The sequence below is a fragment of the Gracilinanus agilis genome, chromosome 3 (assembly GCF_016433145.1).
Source record: "Gracilinanus agilis isolate LMUSP501 chromosome 3, AgileGrace, whole genome shotgun sequence".
NCBI lineage: Eukaryota > Metazoa > Chordata > Mammalia > Didelphimorphia > Didelphidae > Gracilinanus > Gracilinanus agilis.
The window spans coordinates 141793675-141809046 of record NC_058132.1 but is presented as its reverse complement, the minus strand read 5'-3'; the positions used below and the strand labels follow the sequence as shown (position 1 = coordinate 141809046).

The 15372-nt window shown below is 35.7% G+C and overlaps 1 protein-coding gene across 1 annotated transcript in view; it reads left to right on the top strand.

Annotated features, from left to right (window-relative positions):
- Positions 1 to 15372, top strand: part of WASF3 (WASP family member 3) — a 189337-nt gene that overhangs the window by 162302 nt on the left and 11663 nt on the right. Inside the window, exons 4-6 of the mRNA XM_044668288.1 lie at positions 3346 to 3480; positions 8009 to 8162; positions 12039 to 12156. Of these exons, the coding sequence (XP_044524223.1) occupies positions 3346 to 3480; positions 8009 to 8162; positions 12039 to 12156 (407 nt within the window). The remainder of the gene's footprint in view (positions 1 to 3345; positions 3481 to 8008; positions 8163 to 12038; positions 12157 to 15372) is intronic.

Genomic DNA, 15372 nt, shown 5'->3' with positions numbered 1-15372 from the left:
ATCAATGAGCCATATTTGTCCAGCTCAGATCCTTAGGGAAGCAAAATTTAAGTAAAGTTTATAAGGTAGACAGCAAGGTGGTGCCATAGTTTGAGTGCGGGGCCTGGAGTCAGGAAAACTCATCTTCTTGAGTTCAAATCTGGCCTCAGACACTAATCAGCTATGTGACCTGGGGCAAGTCACACTTAACCCTGTTTATCTCAGTTTCCTCATCTGTAAAGTGAACTAGAGAAGGAATATTAAATCAGTCTAGTATCTTTACCAAGAAAACCCCCAAATGAGGTCACAGAGTTGGACACAACTGAAAAACAACAAATTATATAATGAGAGACATCATAAGAAAGCCATTCTTTGGCCTCAGAGCCAGGAAGACTTGAGTTTAAGTCCAGCTTCTGACACATTGGCTAGACAAGTTAGTCATCCTTTCAGAATTCTATTGTTCTTCAAGAACAGCTAATGGTGCAATGGTTAGACAAGGGGTCCAGAGGCAGGAAGATTTGAATTCAAATCCAGCTTTGGACACTTAACTTCCTGTGTGAATCTGGGCATGTCACTTAATCTCTATTTGCCTCCATTTCCTTAGTTATAAATTAAGAGTAGTAATAATGCCCATTTCCTTGACTGGTGAGGATCATTTGAGGTATTTGTAAAGCACTTAGCATCATGCTTGGCATATAGTAGGTGCTATACAAATGCTTATTCTCTTTCCTTCCCTCTCTTAGCATAGGACCCAGGAACTTTGATATGTGTATTTTAGAATATGTGTCATATATACAATATTGTATATTATATACATACATATGTCATATTTCAATATTTTGTACTCTTACAGATTTTATGTCATGCATTTGAAAACATTCTGAAAAGTGGTACCTAGATTTCACCGGTCTGTCAAAGCAGTCCATGGCATAGCAATATTAAAACCCCTTTGTCCTAAGATTATAGGTGGAGAGAAAGATAACAGGCATTTATTTAGCATGTACTATGTGCCAGGCACTGTGCTAACTACTTTGCAAATATTATCTCATTGTATCTTCACACCAAACCTGGGACAGAGGTACTTTTATTATCTCCAATTTAGAAAATAGGAAATGGAGGTAGACAGAATTAAAATAATTTTCCCAGGTTAACACAGCTAGTAAGTGCTAGAAAGGGCTTTGAATTCATGTCTTTCTGACTCCATTTCCAACACTACCCAGTAGACCATCTTTCTGCTTTTAGTAGAAGCAGAGATGGTGCCAATTCTCATTGGTAAAAAGAATTTTCTTACCCAAGAATTTCTTTTATCAATAAAATTACAACTCTGGTCCTCGTATTTTCAGGCCATTTAGTTAATGTAATAGTAGTTCACTAAATGCCTAATGTTCTGTTATAATTAATTACCTTTGTGTGTCCCTGACTTCCAGTAGGATAGCAGCTTTCTCTTTTAGAAGATTTTTTACTCTTGATTATCTTAGATTGATAAACTGAGTGACAATTCACACACATAACAGATATCAAGATATTTCTCTTTGGGGAGTGGTGGGAAATTGTAGAAAGGAGGGTAATCTTCCCATTCTGCCTTATTTAACACATTGTTAATTAATCGTTCAGTTGGAGTTGCTCCTAGTATTCAGAAGAATATAGAGGTGTTATGTCTGAGAGAGAGAGAGAGAGAGACAGAGACAGAGAGAGACAGAGAAAGATGGAGACAGAGAGAGTGAACTGTAGAAAAACACTTGAACTCAAAAGAGAATTCAAAATAGGAATCTTGAGCAAAGCTGAAAGTCATTAGAATCCAGCATGTTAGACCTCAATTTTTTTTTTAAACCCTTGTACTTCAGTGTATTGTCTCATAGGTGGAAGATTGGTAAGGGTGGGCAATGGGGGTCAAGTGACTTTCCCAGGGTCACACAGCTGGGAAGTGGCTGAGACCGGGTTTGAACCGAGGACCTCCTGTCTCTAGGCCTGACTCTCACTCCACTGAGCTACCCAGCTGCCCCTAGACCTCAATTTTTAAAACGATAATCCAGGGGAAAATATGAATGACACTAAACCTTTGAAAGAGTGCTTGGATTCGAAATCAGGTGACTACTGTTCAAGGTCTGTGTCTGCCTCTTACTACTCATATGACCTTGGGTTACAAGTTCTCTCAGTTTCTTTTATCTTAAAAATGAGAATTAATGTCTCCCCTGCCTTTTATTTCAGTGAATAGATCCAGTCTTTATCCCCATAATTTTTACTCCATTGGACTGTGAAGGCTTTACTCCACAGGGCAGCAGTGAGTGTCAAGTGAGATGATGTATATAATTTTTAAAAGGCACAACTCTATATAAAACTACAGTCTTATTGCTCTCTGAATTATTACACACAACATAAAACAGGAAGTCTTTCCTTGTTTAACATGAATATTGGGTTTGAATTCCGAATTAGTATTTTACAAAATGCAAAAAGAATTATAAAGAAAAGTTGAAGTCCAAGCTTGGAAAATTATTTTAGTAGATACTTTAAATGTTTAATAGGTAAAAGTGTCTGTGGAGAAAACATCACTATTTGAGATACTGTGAAATAGCATGATTGGGGCAGCCAAGTGGCTCAGTGGATAGAGTACCAGGCCTATAGATGGGAGGTGTTGGGTTCAAATTTGACTTCAGACACTTTCTAGCTAGTGACCCTAACCCCAATTGCCTAGCTTTTATGGCCTACTACTATCTTAGAATTGGTACTCAGTATCAACTCTAGGACAGAAGATAAAGTTTAAAAAATATGAATGACCTAACAAAGTATATACATTTAGGATCAATATTAGAGAAAGTTGTAGTTATGATTTTTATGAGTAGAGGGCTTGTTATAGTAGTAAATATATTTAAGATTTTCTTCTCAGATAGGCACTGGTTTTCATATAGGTAATGTATGGAAATCTACTAATATTGGAACTCTCTACATCATTTCAATTACCAGACATTCTGTTATGGTCTTTAACTTAAAACATATTTGATAAGAATAAAGTGGAAGAAGGATTAAAATTTTAGGAAAATTAAACCTAAATTATATTTCAAAAGGCAATGAAATTCAAGTCCTAAGGTATCCCTAAAGTATTTTTAAAACATTAGAACTCTCTAATCCCCTTCACATATTTTCGAATGTTCTAGATATGTTTTTAGAGTCTTGGAAGCCCTTGAATAGAATATTTTTGAAGTTCTTTGCAAAAAAAATTATATATATATATATATACACACATATGTATATATATATATATATGTATATATATATATATATAAATGTGTTGACAGTAATATAACAATATTGAAAACATGTGAAGATCTCTTCAACAGATGGCTTTCTCCATCCATTTTCTCCTTATAGGCAAACATGCAGAAGACATATTTGGTGAGTTGTTTAATGAGGCCAACAACTTTTACATCAGAGCAAATTCTCTTCAAGACAGAATTGATCGTCTTGCTGTCAAAGTTACCCAGCTGGATTCAACAGTGGAAGAGGGTAGGTAATTGCATGAAAGCAATGAGCCAGAAGTGATGCTGACAAGACGGTAGTAATTAATTACAGCACAATTACAGCTTTTCCTCTGGTTAGTAAGTTGATTGTTCATTTTGTCTTTGCCTAGGACATTCTGATTAGAAAAGAAATGTACAACATTGGGTTAATTAGGAAAGGAGTTAGAAAATATATATCTTCTCTTTGCCTCATCCTCATACCCAATTAAAAAAAAATTCTCCCTAAAAGAAAAACTTTTTAAAAGGATTTTTAGTGGGAGAGCTCATACATACCACCTAGTCCATCCAGGAGTCCTACTTTATGCTATAAGTAATACAGCCTCAAACACTATTGTACTTGAAAACTTGACCAAATTATCTAGTCACTTCAATAGTAGGGACAGTAGGTGTCCTTTTGAGAATGACAGCAGATTGAGAGAGGAAATTATGAGCATTATAGTACAGCAAACTAAAGGCTTCCCACTGATTCCTCTTTGCCATTAATTCTTCTAAGTGTTTTTGGGTAAGTGTTTTGGTCATTTAGGGTCCTTCAAACTTCTTAAAGTGACATATTTTAGAAGCTTTTAGACTTCATGTTTTTAAATAATGTTAATTCTTGCAAGGCCTGTGCTATTACTGATGTTTTTATGTTTGGCCCCAGTGACTCCGAAATTATCAATAGGACAGTGACATAAAATTTAAAGCAACCAGTATTCCTTTATGTTTTTAAAAACAAAGTTGTATCATCAGAATCTTTTCTATAAAAGACTTTGCTGAAAAAATTTCAGAAAAAGAACCATATTATTGCATTGAATTTAATTTAATAAAAAGTTTATCTTGTGTTTAAGTTTTTAAAAGTTTATCTTAAGTTGTTTTTGCTTTCATGTTGCTGGACCAGTAGTGTGTACAGCACATTTTATTCATGAAAGAAACTTACATAGCTAATTTAATTTAATTTAATTTAATTTTTTTTAAACCCTTACCTTCCGTCTTGGAGTCAATACTGCGTATTGGATCTAAGGCAGAAGAGTAGTAAGGGTAGGCAATGGGGGTCAAGTGACTTGCCCAGGGTCACACAGCTGGGAAGTGTCTGAGGTCAGATTTGAACCTAGGACCTCCCGTCTCTAGGCCTGGCTCTCAATTCATTGAGCTACCCAGCTGCCCCATAATAGCTAATTTTAAAGAAATAACTAAACTTTACTTAAGAAATAAAATTTTTTAAATGGGGCACAGTTTTTTTAAGACATTAAATGTGCTTGGACATGCCCTGGCTATATGCTTGATGGAATACCTTGCTCACATTGCATTATTATTATTATTATTATTATTATTATTATTATTATTATTATTATTAAAAACATTTTTAATGACTTAACCTTCAGTCCTTGTAACAGCTCTAAGACAGAAAGTCAAGGGCTAGGCAAGGGAAGTTAAGTGGCTTGTCCAGGGTCACAGAGCTAGGAATTGGCTAGGGTCAGATTTGAACCTTGAGCCACCCCAAACCTGGCCTGGCTCTCTAGTCACTGTGCCCATCTAGCTGCCCTGCTCACATTGCTTTATAGAAGATTCTAGAACCTCTTCTACCTGTTACTGGATTCGTTTAAGTCTTTTATCAAGAAACATATAGTAAGTTTTGAAGAACTATTTTTTGTGAAATTCCAGCTTTTGCATTTTATTTTTTTTATTCCCTTCACATTACCTTCAATTCCAGACATATGCCTCTTGACCCCTTTTCTCAAAGTATCATCCTCTAATACAAAGAATACAAAAGAGGGGGAAAGTTACTATTGGTATATGCTAAAAACAAATTTCCTCTCAATATTTGTTTCGGGAGCAGCTGGGTAGCTCAGTGGAATGAGAGTCAGGCCTAGAGACGGGAGGTCCTAGGTTCAAACCCGGCCTCAGCCACTTCCCAGCTGTGTGACCCTGGGCAAGTCACTTGACCCCCATTGCCTACCCTTACCAGTCTTCTACCTTGGAGCCAATACACAGTATTGACTCCAAGATGGAAGGTAAGGGTTTAAAAAAAAATTTAATTTGTTTGTAGAAGCCAAAATAAAATTAATGAAATAGAAATCTGGCAGAAATATAAAGCAATCAGTACCCTGAAGTTGTAATTTTTCTCCTTAAGAAAAATACAGCCTTTTTTAGATATTAGAAAGTTATAGAATTCTTTTGTCTGCACTTAAAAATGGCAAAATTTTCTTTTAGAAGATAAAATATGGAGAATAATTTATGAACTTCAGAAATCAGCAAGTAAAGAAATCTTAAATTATGTTATCACTAATTTAAAATTGTTGGTATTCAAGCTATTTTCACATTTTTTTGTCTCAAGGTTATTGCTGTTATAATTAAAATGTTTTTGATGCAGTTGATTTGAAACCACACAAAGATTAATCTATAGATTTGAGTTTATGAAATATGAAGTTGAATCTTATTTAAATAGCCCCCAATTCCCATTTTAAATCAGTTTGTAGATGGATTTTTATCATATTGCTTTCATTTATCATTTTGTGATTTCTTTAAAATCTTACCTTTCATCTTAAAACCAATACTGTGTATTGGTTCCAAGGCAGAAGAGAGCTAAGGGCAAGGCAATGAGGGTTAAGTGACTTGCCCAGAATCACATAACGAGGAAGTATCTGAGACTATATAACCCATCACCTCCCATTTATAGGCCTGGCTCTCAACCCACTGAGCCACTAGGTTGCCTCCTTATTTTGTGATTCTGATAACTTCTTGTAGCCTTTTTTTTTTTTTTTAAAGCCCTTCCCTTCCGTCTTAGAATAGATACTAAGTCTCAGTTCTGAGGCAGAAGTGTAGGAAGGGTTAAGCAATTGTGGTTTAGTGATTTGCCCAAGGTCACACAGCTAGAAAGTTATCTGTGGCCAGATTTGGAACCAGGTCCTCCTATCTCCAGCCCTGATTTTCTGTCCACTGAGCCAACTAGCTGCTTTGTAGCTTTTTAACAGAATTGGTTTATGTAGCCTCCTACCATCCTGCAATCTATCCTACTCTTGGTACTTATAGCCAAAAATCCCATGTACTGTGCTAATAGAACCATAGCCCAATTATTTAAGTACATATATTGATTAGTATTAGTTATCTGAATAGATTTATTCTGTGGGATATTGAATTGGTTCATGTACATCTAATGTTCTTGAGACTAAAAACTTCATATTGGTTTTTCTTTATGTGTGTTGCTGGATAGAATCTCCGTGTATTTCTATATCTTTTCATTGATGTATAGAAGAGATATTTTATATCTCTTCATTGGCATTAATAAGAAATGTATGTTTAATTTTTTAAAACCCATTGCTATTTTATCTGTTTTAAAAAAACCTAAATTTTGATACATGTATTAAATATGGATATACAAAATTACAGGGTCAGAGCAGCCCATATGTCATTTTTGAGAAATAGCATTTCTTTTTTAAATTTAACTTAATTTTCCCCCAATTACATATAAAAATAGTTTCTAGCATTTTCCAAAGAATATTGAGTCTTGAATTCTTTCCTTCACTCCCCGCTCTTACTCTCCCCACACTGAGATGGTGTGCAATCATGTAAAACATTTTTTCATATTAATACTTTTGTGGAAGGAAACAAAAAAAATTGAGAAAATGAAAAAAATTTGCTTTGGTCTGGAATCAGATTCAGTTCTTTTTCTATGGAATCAGATGGCATTTTTTATTGAGTCTTTTGGGACAGTTTTCAGTCATTGTTTTGCTGAGAATAGCTGAATTATTTACAGTTGTTCATTGTACAGTATTCTTGTCACTCTGATGTTCTTCTGGTTCTGATTATATCACTCAGCTTTAGTTCAGTTTAGAAAAACTCCAGGTTTTTCTGAGGTCCTCCTGCTCACCATTTCTTATAGTACAATAGTATTCCATTACAATCATATACTATAACTTATTCATCCATTTCCCAAATGATGTATAGCTCCCCTCTTTCCAATTTTTTGCCTCCACTAAAAGAGATGCTTTGAATATTTTTGTACATATGGTTCTTTTTTTTAAAAATCTCTTTGGGATACAAATCTAGTATTGCTGGGTCAAAGGGTAGGTACTGTTTCATAGCCCTTTGGGCATAGGTCCAAATTGCTCTCCAGAATGACCAATTCATCACAGCTCCCCCAATAGTACATTAGTGTTTCCATTTTCCCATAGAAACTCCAAGTTTTGTTGTTTTCCTTTTCTGTCAAAGTAGCCAATCTGATAGGTTGTGGAGTGGTACCTCAGAGTTGATTTAATTTGCAAGAGAAATAGCATTTCTTTGAAGAAGGTACTTAACATCCCTGAAGTGTACTAGTCAAATAAAAAAGAAGTGCTTTGGAGTCAGCTCTGCTTATCTAGAGGAAAGAAGATATAACTCTGCATGAGGTTCTGTTTGGATGCCTACAAAGACTGTTAAGCTATCCTGGAAGACCTTGTGACTGGTATAAATGTGTAAGAATTAAATTTGACTTAGATTCTTAACAGTAAGAATAAATGTCTTTTCTTATAACCAAACTTTCTTGGGTCTTTCAACAGTGTCGCTACAGGATATCAATATGAAGAAAGCATTCAAAAGTTCTACAATACAAGACCAGCAGGTGGTTTCCAAGAACAGCATTCCCAATCCAGTTTCTGACATTTACAATCAGAGTGATAAGCCACCTCCTCTGAATATACTTACACCTTACAGGTATGGACTAATGTAACCGTAACATTTAATTTTACTTTTTCATTGTCAATCTAATTTTAGGTTATGGACCGTATCATAAGAAGACTCATTTAACTGAGTAGAAACTCTCCTTTGAGGAAAAATTCTTTTAGGTGACAATCTGACATCCTTCCACATTCATGCATTGTTGCAAAGGGACAAAAACATGATGAAATTGGAAAGCCTTGAATTCTTATTGTCACATTATTTGTAGTTATCAGTATGCATGTTATTAAAAGAGTGAGCCCTGGGTTTCTTTAATAGAAATGGTTCATTTGTCAGTGATGATGTGGAGGCTTTGTGCTCATTATTTTTCAAGACTATGTAAAAGTAACTCCATGATTCAGTTAGCATGTAGCAAACAGATTGATCTGTCTCCACATTTCAGCGCAGATGTATATTATGCATTGTTACAGGTTATAGAAAGACAATTTGATCAACAAGTTAGCCCACTGTTATTATAGAGCAGTGCAGCATACAATTTAGACCAACTGCAAAAAGAACCCCGAGGGAGTTAATATTCCCTAACAACCCACAGCAACTGCATTCTTTCTCTTTCTTCTTATTTTCTTTTACGTGGTTCTCCTCTATTACAATACAGCCGTCTGGTTTAACCCATCTATACCAATTTGCTCAACTAAATTACTCTAAGGCTCACCATTTGTTTAGAGGGACACTACATGTTTACTGAACTAGACCATTACTGTGTAATGCTCTGTGCTTCTGTGAAAATGAATTCCTACTGTATACAGAGCAGTTAGGCACTGGGAGAGATACAAAGTTCAAATAAGATACCACCAGTTCTGTGCTACAAGCATCTATTAAATGCCTGCTTGGGTGCAAAATCTATTGTAATCAGTGGGTACTCAAAAGAAAACAGGGATGCTGTCCATGTCTCAAAGAAGCTTGTACTTTACAGAGGGGGAATATGACATGTGCACAGATTGAAAAGGTAGAAAATATTATGGGACAGAGGAGAGATTTAGGCAAAGTGCTCTAGGAAAGTCAAGGAGGAAGAAGATGGAAGGTTAGGGAAGGGTGACTTCATGGAGGAAGTAACATCTTGAGCTTTGAAGGAAGAGAACTGTTTGTAGCAGCAGCGGCAACATTAAAACCTCAGAAAACTTTCCAAGGACATGTGGGATCATGTGTTTTATTTTCCAAGAGGGCCAAGGGAAGAAGAGAAGGCTAAGTAATAGAGGCAAGTAGTGGAAAGGGAAATAGCTTAGTTAGGGGATAGAATATTAAAATAAAGAAAGTAGGGGACCAGGAAAGAAGTCTCTGGTAGAGAAGCATCTTCTGGGAGTTTATACCAAAAAGGGGTCCCAGTCTCCCAAAGTTCCTCAATGATATGACCCTTGTCACTGGTTCTTTGGACCTGAGGATTTCAGTGCTCATAATGACCTTTATCTTCTATTAGTATCCATTAATCAAACATCTTACCCTGAAGCCTTTTTCCTGTTCTTTGTTCCATTATCCCCTAGTTCTCTGAATCCCCCTACTCAGGGCATGGGGACTATTATTAGTGATTTGGAGCTACTTCATCTTCATTCCTACTACTCTGTAAATAGGGTATATGAATGTAAGGGGAAGTCTAGTTTAGACTCGTAAGATTCAGAACTGTGAGGGACGTTGGGGATAATTTAGTCTATCTCCATATTATAGACCAGTAAACTAAGGCCCAGAGATGTGGGTGAAATGACTTGTCCAAGGTATGAAATATCAGAACTAAGATTCAAACCCAGTACTCACTCTCTACTTCACACCAAGCTGCTTCTTCATGATACTTGACCAGATTTCCCTCTGCCTTATTAAAACTTCAGTTTATCCTATTGTCCCATCAAGTTATCCTACATATCTCTTCCCTTTCTTTGCCAAATTCCCCCACCTCCCCCAAAAACTTTCTGGGTAAATTTATGGCCTCTTACTTTCTCATTTTAAGTTATCATCTTTTTAATTTTTTTTCACAGAAAAAATCCTAAAAAAACTGTCTGCACTTATTGCCTCCACTTTCAAATCTTCTACTTTTCAATCTCATGCAAACTGACTTCTAATCCTACCATTTAACCAACATTACTCTTTTCAGTATTACCAACAATATTGCTAAACCTAATAAAACAAATTGGTTTTTTTATTAGTCTTCATTTATCCAGTAGCTGTGAGCATTATCCATTTTGTTCTCCTCTATATTCTTCTCTCTGCATTCTTGTGACACTATTCTCTTGAGGTTCTCCTCCTTACCTGCCTAACTTTACTTCCTTTTCCATTTCCTTTCCTGAATTATTATACATGCCCCACCTCTTTGTGTGCTATAGATCCAAGTTCTGTCCTAAGTCCTTTGTTCTCTTCTGGATACACACTCTCTCAGTGATCTGAGTTGCTCCCAGTTGCTCCCAGATCAACATTTCCAGCCCTCATTCTACCACCACTTGTCTTCCAGGAACACACCTACACAGTTTGCCTAGTAGACATTTTTACCTGGATGTCCAATAGAAATTCAAACTCATTGTTTCTATAACATAGCTCATCCTTCATGTAAAACTTTTCTCTCTTCTTAACCTTCTTTATTTCATAATCTTAAAGCCATTATCTATTTTTTACTTTCCTTAATTGCTCAAATCTAATCAATTACTAAATCCTTTTGGTTTTACTGTCATATTTCTCCTGCCTTTTTCTCCACTTGCATTCCTCTTCACTTTTTGCCTAGCTATTGCAAACGTTTATTAATTGGTCTCCTTAACTTTAGTTTCTCCTCTTTCCTATACATTTTCCTAAAACTCACACTTGATTGTGTCATTTCCTTCCCAAGAACCTTAAGATGTCTTCCTCTTGTCATCAGGATAAAAACTAACTTCTCTGGTTGGCCTTTAAAGCCTTTCAGTGTGGCTCCAATCTATTTTTCTAGACTAATCACACACCATACATGGACCTATCCTTGCGCATTCTGCATCCCAGACAAATTGGACTATTTGTTGTTCCCTTTGCATAAATATTTCATCCTTTATTCTCCTTGCCTTTTCATAGCCTACCCTTCAAGCTTGGAATATTCTCCCTTATCCATTTTGTGTAATCCCTGTCTTTGGAATACAGCTTAGGTGCTACTTCCTAAAAGAACTTTTTCCTGATACCCTCAGTTATTAGTGGCTTGCTGCTTCCTTTCTTGCCGTTATCACTTTATATTCACTTAGAATAAATTTTGTGTAGATTTATTTGTGTTCATATTATTTTCCCTTCTTCTTTCTCCACTAGAATATAAGATTCTTAAGGGAAAGAACTATTTTCTTTTGTCTTTATAAATTCTAGTACCTATCAGATTTTAAATAAATGCTTGTTAAATTGAATTTATAACACTAGGAGGAACCAGAAAAAAGTTCTAGGTAGCATCTCATTTCAGATGAATTGGAATCATAAAATAAAAGTAGGCATATGTTTTTATTTTACCTTACCATTCCTATTCCAGGGTTGGGGAGTAGGGAGTCAGGGTTAGAACAGAGAAACAGAGTATGAGAGATACCAACACAAACATCCCAAGTAATATTTGAATTTTTTTCATTTCTAGAAAGTTTTGAGGAAATTTTTTCTTTTCTTTTCAACAATTTTCTGCATAAAACTATGGAGCCAAGAGAATTTTGAAATGCTTTTGTTACCAAATTAATTCAGCATATGTTGCTAAAATTAACATAAAGAAGTCACAATTTCACAGATTTCTTGAAGTTGTTATGGAAATAAGGCATTTAACAATGTGTATAATTGTCTATTTGTTATATATTATGGTTTAGTGAATTAGAATCAGAGTTGGAACCTATAAACTTAAAAATGTACATAACCTCACTTTTCTTTACCTCTGTATTTTTTTAGAGATGATAAGAAAGATGGATTGAAATTCTATACTGATCCTTCCTATTTCTTTGATCTTTGGAAAGAGAAAATGCTACAGGATACAGAAGACAAAAGAAAAGAAAAAAGAAGACAAAAGGTAAATAATTCCAGGATAGAAACCATGTATATTCATGAGCTAATTTAGGTGTGATATCCAAACCAAATTGCTGAATCCCACTCCATTAAAATGATGGGTGTGTCAGACAGGGTGCTGAAATTTTTCATAGATTACATTTTTTAATATGAAACTAATTGAGAATCACATGTGAGCATAATTTTTCAAAAACATTTCCAACCTTTTTGTTCCCCCTTCTCACATTCAACCAATCTGCTTCATTTTAGCAAGAGAAGATGCTTATGATTCAATTTTTGTTTAGAAGTTTGGAATTGCCTTTGGTCTCACTCATAACCCAGAAAAATTCCTCTTACCCCATTACAGAGGAAGGTGATCAACTTTAATTTTTTAAAAATGTTTTTCATGGTTAGACTCTTGCCCACTAGCCCTACTTTTAAAAATGATAAATTGCATACACTAGAATGAAAAGCCAGCTTGATATTTATATTTGAGAGTCTCCAGATTGTGCCAGAAATGATGCTTTTCTAGGAGGATTGGCGGAAGGGAAGGGAGGAGAGATTGTAAGTGATACAAATACTGCCTAAACATTCTCTGCAGAGACTTGCCTTCTCTGCTGGAGATATGTTTCACTTGTGATTAAGAAAAGTTACAGAACACTTCCTGAAAGTCTTCCCAGAAGTTTAATTTGTCCTTTGGAAGACAGTTTGTTGTACAGATGTCCTAGGAAAGACAACCCTTTTTGGCAAATAGCTGAAAGCTTTGGCTTAGAGAAGAAGCTCTTAACCTATCCGTGAGTGGATTTCATGGGGTGCAGAGGGCAGGGGGGAAGGGAGGAGATGGGCAAAATGGACTTGGACGGGAAAAATACTTCTTTATTTTCACTAACACTCAATTTCCTTTGTAATCGTGTTTTATTTTATGCATTTAAAAACATTTTGAAACAAAAAAGGTTATGAGTCTCTGATTTAGAGAAATGTTTGACATTTGGTAAGCCAAGAGGATTTTTTCAGTGATTTGAATCATTTAAATATCATAAGCTAAAAAGGCCCTGGACAGAAAGGTTCAAAAGAAAAAATTGCTCTAGTTATCTCCATTGTGCTGATTGAATTTGAGGAATTTATTAAAATCAAGAACATCATGGAAGAGTTATAGGATGCTGTAGGTGTTGTCTATGTGAGGGGAAAGATGGATATTATGCTCTTGAAATGAAAGGAAGACAAGGAAGTAATTTGATTGAAATGCCAGTGATATACCTCCCTATACATTTCCTATGAAATGTATAGGCTCATTGAGACTTAGAAGAGAGCTTTTCATTAAATATATAATTTACCTTTCAATGACCTTACAGATGCCTCTTATGACTGATCCAAAAATGATGCTTTGGGCATAAATACATATATAATTATTTTTCTGTGTCTTCATAGAAAATTTATTAATCTATAATTATCATGTCTACAAAACTAGTAGCTACTTCTAGATCTTTAGATTCATCCTGAATTCCTCAAATGCTTGTAACAGCAGTGATTGCCTCATTCTGGTATCACACTCTCTATAGGTCAAATAAAGATTTTTTTTAAAGTCACAATTATTGTTTGATTCTGAGAGTAAGAATAATATAAAGATTGTCCTATTTTCAGAAAGCTTATGCTTTAGAACTGAAAGAAATTTTAGATTTTATTTAGTCTAATTGCTTTGTTTTTTTGGGTGAGGAACTTGAGACCTACACAATAAAGAGACTTATCCAAGGTCACATAGATAACAAGTGTCAGAACTAGGATTTGAACGTGTTTGGTAACCACACACAAAGTGACTTTGTTTCCAGCTGTTTTTCTCCTCTATAAAAAGTCTATCTGTGTATATTTCTATCCATCCATGTCTTTTCATCCTGAATGACATATTAATATATAAAATTCATTCATTCCATTGTGAAATAAAAGTGCCTCTACTGAAGTCTTCCTCTAATGGCTTTTGTTTGGCATGGAAATGTTCTTTGTTTTCCTAAAAGTTGTCTTTGTTCAGTCAAGTCTGATTCTTTGTGGCCTCATTGGATATTTTCTTGGCAAAGATACTGGAGTGGTTTGCCATTTCCTTCTCGAGTGGATTAAGGCAAACAGAGGTTAAGTGATTTGCCAAGGGACACATAATTAGTGAGTGTCTGAGGCCAGATTTGAACTCAAGTCTCCCTCTCTCCAGACCTAGAACTCTATCCACTGAGTTACCTACTTGCCTCCCACACAATAGCATGGTTTACATTTGGGCAGATCCACTTAGCAAGGTGGGTGTTGATTGTGGGCTTTGCATCTGCCCAGCCTAGCTTTAGTTGAGGGAGGCTCACAAAGGCCTTCAAAGACAATCAACAAGCTGTAGAGATTCCATAGTCCTATGGCATGTGTGCCATGGTGGGGAGGGTGGGAGGCTCTTCCCTTCCCCACCTTGCCACCTTACCTGAGGACATTTCTCCCATCACTCACCACTCTGCCCAGCAGCCCAATGGGAGCGCTTCCTCTCTCCCCTGTCTAGGGTAAGGCAGGGGGCTCACATGCAGTGTGAGGGTTGCAATTTGAGCACTCAGCCTCTAAAAGGTTCTCCATCACTGCCATAGTCTATATTGGAGGAAGTACTTATGATTCAAAAACTTAAATTCTTTAAGAAGCAGAAAATGAAAAAATTAGATTTACTAATCAAATAGGCTTCAAGCAGTAGTACTATACTTTAGCTTGGTAATTTCATGATGATCTAAAGCAACCATATATAACCATCCATTAGCCATTTAGAAAGGATAGATATAGTGCAGGGTTCCTAGGTTGGTGATTTCCAACTATATTACCATCATAGTACCTAACTGAACGTGTCATATGACACATCTAGCTCCAAAATAAAGAAAATAAAAGTAAATTCTGTATTGTAGAATTTTTGTGAGAAGTTATAATATTATGGGAGATAATTAGAGACATTCAGAACTGTCTCAAAAACAAGATTGGAAACCATTGATTTTGGGAGCTGTTTTCCTGTATCCTCACAGTAATTTTGTGGAGTGGGATGGTATGATGACAGTGGAAAGATCATTGGTCTCAGAAGACCTGAGATCAAATTTAGTCTCTGCTACTGGCTTTGTCACTTCATATCTCGGAACGTAACTTAACTCATCAGCAAAATGGAGATAAGAATGCCAATATAACCCATGTGCCTTTCTGACAGGGCTTTGAGAAATGCTTTTTATAAATCTTAACTTTAATT